This window comes from Trichosurus vulpecula, chromosome 5 (assembly GCF_011100635.1).
Source record: "Trichosurus vulpecula isolate mTriVul1 chromosome 5, mTriVul1.pri, whole genome shotgun sequence".
NCBI lineage: Eukaryota > Metazoa > Chordata > Mammalia > Diprotodontia > Phalangeridae > Trichosurus > Trichosurus vulpecula.
The window spans coordinates 230,479,715-230,486,957 of NC_050577.1; the positions used below are offsets into that span (position 1 = coordinate 230,479,715).

General features: G+C 37.8%; 1 protein-coding gene across 1 annotated transcript in view; it reads right to left on the bottom strand.

The window, feature by feature from the left end:
* Positions 1-532: 532 nt before the first annotated feature.
* The window catches only part of ALX1 (ALX homeobox 1), a 30,322-nt gene continuing 23,611 nt past the window's right edge, over positions 533-7,243 (bottom strand). The window contains exon 4 of the mRNA XM_036758421.1: positions 533-853. Within this exon, the coding sequence (XP_036614316.1) occupies positions 533-853 (321 nt within the window). The remainder of the gene's footprint in view (positions 854-7,243) is intronic.

Sequence of the window (7,243 nt, forward strand, 5' to 3'; positions counted from 1 at the left end):
ATATCAAAGTGTCAGCAAGGAGGAGTTATGCCCACTGGGATGGGGAACCTGGAGAGCAGACATGCGTTCAGTTCTCCGAACACCCTACTTCAGTATTTACTTGCTACACTGAAATTTTCCCCAGTGGATTTCCTCCTCCTCTATCAGGTATTAATTTATAGGGAATTCCTTGGTATGAAGCAGTCACATAAATCAATCTCTAGCAAAGGTATTTGTTTAATGCATTTATTCTTTTAGCAGGTTTTATGATCATATTTCATCGACTGGTACAATAGAAAAGGTTTTACCACTAAGCAGGGTTGGTTGAGATCTGTGCATGGTAAACCAATTTAGTCCCTCTACAGATTCGTTCTTAGATTTTATTGTTAAATAATATTAGTATTTATTGTAAGCTGGCCTCCCCATCTAGCCTGACCTTTCACAATCTCCCCCCACACAGCAGCTTACTGTTGCATCCTTTAAATATGAGAAAGAAGAATGTTTTGCCTTTTTTTGCTTTGCTATGAAAAGAAAAATAAAGGGGTACTGTATATTACATGGCCCATGAAATATTGGCGGTGTGCTCTTTGGCCTTCATTCGAAGGACGGCGATGCTGGAAGACCTCCTTTCAAACTCTGGCTTTGTTTCGAATGCATGTCCATTGGTGGCCCCAGAGAGGAGAGAGTCAGTGAAAAAATTGTTGAGGGGAACATGGCCAAACTGATTCTGGTGGTTTGAAAACCCCGTGTAACCGGAATCTGTCCGAGGCGAGTGAGAATATGGCGTCATGCAGGAAGACGTGTCACGTGGCAACATGCAGGAGGTAACCACAGAGCCACCAGTTGCATTTCCTGCCCACATATTGTTTTGAATCTGGAATATAGAAAAAAAGAAATACATAAATATATTTGTGAAGTTTTGCTCCTAATATTGCTTTCTTGTATCTTTAGCTTTTCTGTAACTGAATTAGTTTTGTCCCTGTCCCATTGCTGGCCATTTTCTTATTGAGCAATGATTGAAAAATGCTTAGTATTCAATACTTGCATCAAAATCATTTTACTCTAACAGAACCCAAAAGGCTGTGAATTTGACCCTGTGAAATACAGAATTCAACTGATTCAGCCTCAGGAAGCTAAAATCATAGATTTAGAGCAGGGACCTATGAAGTCATCTACATTTCATTTTACAGAAAAGGAAACTGAGTTTTAAAGAAGTTTAGTGACTTCACTAAGGTCACACAATGGGAGTCAGAATTCACAGACTCTTGGGGCAGCTAGGTGGCTCAGTGAGTAACACTGGCCCTGGAGTCAGGAGGACCTGAGTTCAAATATGACCTCAGACACTTGACACACTTACTAGCTGTGCGACCTTGGGCAAGTCCCTTAACCTCAATTGCCCTGCCTTACCCCCTCAAAAAAAAATTTTAAAAAAAGAATTCACAGACTCTAAATCCAATCTGATGTTCTTTCCAGTACACCTTTTACACTAGTATTTTTAAAGAAATATAAAAGATACAGAAAACATTTTTTGTGGGGTTGGGGGGAAGTCCTCAACCTGTGATTTCACTAGTGTGGGGAATTTCGTGTATCAATGATCCATTCATATCCTTTGAGGTCAAAGGGGGTTTTAAAATATGGCTTTCTAGACAAAATATGAGTGAGCAATTTTCCTAGTTTTCTAAACCAGCTCCTCTGAGGGGCATGCCCTGTTAGAAAATATTCCCAGCACAAGACTAGTGTACTCTGTAAAGGTCTTAGTTATCACAGGCACTTGGCTGAATAAATCTTAGCCTTTTTTCATTATCTTGGGTACTCTATCACCTTCAAGACAGAGCTCCTAGAACCCTTACAAAGTGTACATTTTCCAGACATTTGTTTTATGATTTATTGAATATGCTGTAAAGTGTAACTGAAGTTAGAAGGATCAGACGAAAGAAATGTTTAAAATATTACAAATCTGAAACAGTAAAGCAAAATAGAAAAATCACAGAAGCATTCTGAGAAGAACATAAAAATGATAATAAAGTTTACATACAATTATGCATGAAGGGTGACTTGCTATGGAACTCTTTGTCCAAGAATTTTATAGATGAAACTTATTAAAATGGAAAAGTGAAGAATTCAAACTGGATTAATAAATAAGCACAAGAACAATACAATTTTCCTGAGGGCTAGAAGCATTCCGTTTTTGGTTTTTGTACCCCCAGCACCTAGCAAAAGGCCTGACACAGAGTACGTATTTGATTAAAAAAAAAAATTGGTGAATTTCATCAAATTGAACACAATCAAGCTCTCCCCTACCCCCAAAACTATTCAAATGTGAGGGCAGATGAACAAACATAGAGTGTAGGTGGAATGGAAAATTTAAAGTGAAAATATAACGGATAGGTTCAGGGGTGTGCTGGTAAATATTTAACAACTGTCTCTCTGAAAGAAAACGCACATGGGATACACTTCTGAGCTTAATCTGTAGTATTAATATTTTCTCCATCACTTTCTTAAGTCTCCACAATCAACAAAATGAGGAGTTAAGCCTTGATTTTGGTGATTTGCCAGGTGGAAATGCTCACATTGAAACTTTTACAATGAACTCTCCTGATGGGTTTGGGCCAGCTCTAGCATACCCCCAGATAAACTTTTTTTGTTTGGGTTTTTTTGTTATTGTTGTTTGTTTGTTTTTGGAGGCAATCTGGGTTAGGTGACTTGCCTAGGGTCACACAGATAGTCCAAGACTGGATTTTAATTCAGATCCTCCTGGCTCCAGGGTTGCTACCCTTTCTATTGTGCCACCAGATAAATGTTTAAATGAAGGAAAGAAATGAGGCCTGGAATATGTTTACCAAAAAGCTGAGATAAAGCTTGTTTAGGGAAGTAAGGTAAGGTAGCTGGACAAGTTGCTACCATCTAAGATATACATTCAGATTTAAGCTAGAAAATAATCAAGTGCCTATACTATGTGTCCAGAACTCTATTAGGTATTATTTTGTTGCTCATTCATTTTTAGTCATGTCCACTCTTCACGACGACATTTGGGGTTTTCTTGCAAACATACTGGCGAGGTTTGCCATTTCCTTCTCAAGCTTATTTGCCAAATGAGGAAACTGAGGCAAACAGGGTTTAAGTGACTTGCCCAAGGTCACAGTCAGTAAATGTCAGAAGCCAAACTGGAACTCGGGAAGATAAGTCCACGCACTACGGCGACATCTATGTGCCCCCAGTACTAGGTGTACTATATACAAACAAAAACAAAACAGTCCTGACCTTCAGGGAGTTTACATTCTAAAGGGACATACAGCATGATAATAATAATAATACCTAGCTTGTACAGTGTCACCTAAATAGTACCCCAGCTATTTCACCTGTGCACAGATAAATACAAAAATATGTAAAATAAATACAAAATATTTTAAGAGAGGACAGGTTAACTGACTACAATAGACCGTTATCAATTGAGACTGTTTTCTGTGTTTGATGTGCAGATTTTTAAAGTCAGTATAACCAGAAATTCAAGTATATCTATATATATATATCTATATATATATGTATATGTATATACATACATACATATATATACACACACACATATATACATATATATCTTATTCTCTGTGTGTGTGTGTGTGTGTGTGTGTGTGTGTGTGTGTGTAATTTCCCCACATTGGATTTGGCAGATAATTCATCCTTCCCTGACAACCGTCTTCTTCCAATGCTCATGTCAGGGCCACACTTTCTACATTAATTATCATTCGTTATTATAGAAAGTATGCTTAATGATGCTTCTAGTAGAATCTAAGTTCCTTGAGGAAAAAATATTAGTTCATTGTTGCCTTGTATCCCCTTGCCTAATACTATATCAGGTATGCAGTAGATGCTTAATAAATGCTTATTGATTGACTGATAAATTAAAAGTTCCTGTGACACTCTAGCACTCAGGGAAGACAGAGAGCTACTTAACCGACTCCATAGGTCAGTTAGCTAGAGAAAATGGATTTCATCATTTATTGGCAAGCTGCTCTTTCAATCGTTGTCCTAATGGATTAGATCAGTCATAGAGTGTTATTTTTAGAATACTACATGTTTTTGATTGCTTAATTACTGAAGACTATGCTTTAAATTCAATAAAGCTGCCCCATTCCTAGCTGAGATTTTTACACTCAGCTAATCTTTGCGGCATCTTGGGCAATGTTATTTTAATTTAGGCTCACTCTATGATATGCATTCTCTTCTAAACAGGACATGATGATCAGTGCCAGCAACCACTGGCGGATGTGTCTCAGACTAACAAGGGGAACTGTTAACGCCATTACTCTGTCACACACACACACACACACACAGTTCCTCTGACTAGATCTGAGTGATTTTTCTTCTGGCTTGTAATCAGACATCATGCTACATGCCTAAGACCAACCAGGGTCACTTGGTTCCTGACAACAGATTTCAGGAATTAAAAGTGAACTCGTTTGCTTCTTTTGTTTTCCAGTAGAAGTAAAGTTTTAAAGGTGTTATGTTATCACAGAGTTACAAATGAAAAGAACCCTAGAGGTCAGAATTGAAACACGTTATCTCACCAGTGAACAAATTGTGGGAAAGTCATGTGATTTGTCCAAGGTCACTCAAGAGGTAACATGCAGTTTAAGCACTTAAAAGCAAAGGTCAATAGTTAAATTTTCAGTGTGACCATTTATACCTCAGAAATCAGCAACTGCTACAAATTAGGGATTGATTTGTTACTGATTGTCCAGACTTAAGAAAGTGTTAATAATGTCAATATAGCCTGGTTGTTAAACATTTACTATCATACCCTTTCATTGCTCTATAAACATTGCTGGAGCTCAGCAGGAGTGTGAAGTAGGCCGGAGTTGTCAAACTCACTGCCAGCCTCTTTCAGAAACCAGAGTGCAGGCCAGAACCAGACTAAAATGTAATTGGCAAATGTTTAACAAAATAAAGAAAAATAAAATACAACATAGATAATGTCAATTTGTAGTTTTCTAAGTCAATATATGTTTAACTTCTCCGCAAGTAGATGCTCAGAGAATAAAATCATCACCAGGCTAGCGGACTAGTAAATGTAGGTTCATAAAAATAATACCTCACATTTATATAAGTCTTTAGGGTTTACAAAGTGCTTTATTTGTATCCATTTTCTCATGTGAGTGTAACAACACCTCTGGTTTGAACCCATGGCCTTTTATTCCACATTCTACACTCTTTAAATTTCACTATACTCCCTTCTGTTTCAGTACAGTGTCTCAGCTATTAAGGAGTTAGGTGTCTACTTCTTATTACTAGAAATAACTAATGGTATCCCATTTCAGAAATATGTGGATACAAACCGCTTTCTCACACACACACACACACACACACACACACACACACACACACACACACTTTGTCAATATCACTTTAGATTATTTAAAAGGTATTCATATTCACTAGTTCATTTAAGCCCCTCCCCTTAATCCAGTCCTGGGATCTCTGTTTATCCCCAACTGTGGCCAAACTAGAACCAGTGAAATGTGGAAACCAATTCTATTGAAATACAGCTATTGAAACATAATTTAAAAACACACACACACACATACACACCAGTTCACAGACTCCAAGTCAAGAACCCCCTACTTCTGTCCATCCCCCTCATCTTATGGATGAAAGATGCCCAAGGAGAGGAAGTAACTTTCCCAGGGTCACTCTGCTAATATATGGCAGAAGTGAATTTTAAACACATTTGACTCTCAATTCAGGATTTTTCTTGTGCTTCTTTTCATCATTACAGAAATAAAGTCTTATACAGAAGACAGTGTACAAAAAGGATCTGGACTGCACAGAAATTGAAATAACTCTGATAAACCCAAAAGATGAATAAAGTTAAGGAGTAAGGCCAAGAAAGAAATTTGAGGTTAAAAAGTTTTAAATTCTAAGCACAGAGCAAAGAAGGTGACCTAGAGGTGAAAGATGGCTTTAGGTACTTTAGATCTTTGAGATTCTCTGAAACACTGAATGCACACAAGGGTAAATAGTAACATGAAGGTAGTGAAAACAATACCCAGGTCTCCTCTGTCCAAAGGGAAATATATAGCACTCTGCCTATGAACTAGAAACACACCATAATGCATTAGTTTCCATGACACAAACCAACATGATCATGATAACAACATTTTCTCTGAAAACATGTAACAACCCAAGTCTATCAACTCTACTGTTGAGGCTCCATACGGTAGCAATATTTTCAGGAGTTAACCAATTCCTACAAACATGAGGCTACAGACGTATTTTATTTTGGCCCTTTAAAATGTCCAAACATCTTGAATATATTTCTCTTGGGAAACTGCTTTTAGACTTTTTCACAGATAAGAAGGTGTAAATGTTGGGGGAGGGGTTGTCCCTAAAAAGAAATATATTTTTCCTGTTAAGGTGCTCTGGTTTTAAAAGTACTTTTAATCTTATCACAGAATTTTATTTATTTATTTTTTAAACTAAAAAAAAAAAAGATGGCACAAATGCCCAACTCATTCCTGGAAAATATGCAAATAAAAAGACATGAACCCCAAAGAAGTTTGAGCCTGCTGTGTCTGCAGTCCTCCCTCAGGTTTGTCCAAATATCTGAATAATAATATGATCCATTTATACAGAGAAAGATGACTAGTTGAAAGAGTATAGCATTTGGACTAAGTCCTCTTAATTGTGCCCTACAAAGAGAGCTGGTTGGGGAGTCAGAGGCCGCCACTTACTACCTGGGGGACTTTGGTCAAATTCTGACTTTTCAGGACTCAGTTTTTTCACCTGTAAAATGGAGAGCTGGGCTGGAGGCTCTCTAAGGTGCCTCTTAGCTCTAAAACTCTGATTCTTTGATGCTCCATTTTTATAACTTAGAGAATCTTGGCATAGGGTCATACATTCTAAACTCCCTTCCAACACAATAATGTCTTCTACAACATCCTTAACAGATCCTGCTTGAACACTTCCAGTGAAAGAGGGCTCAGTTCTTCTTGAGTTAGAATGGATCCTTGCTGGATAGCTTTGTTAAAAAGTTTTTTTCTTACAAAGAATCTCTCTGTCCAATAATATCCCACTGGCCCTAGTGCTATGCTCAACCAGAGGAGACATCATAGGATAGGAAGAGAACCAGAACTTATGATTTCATTGGTTGGTAGAGGGAGGCTCCAGGATTGGGCAACTTCCTCTATCATTGAAGGTCAAGACCTCCTCTTAAGAGTCTTGGAGAGCTAGCTAGAACATTGAGAGCTTAAATGACTTGACCAGG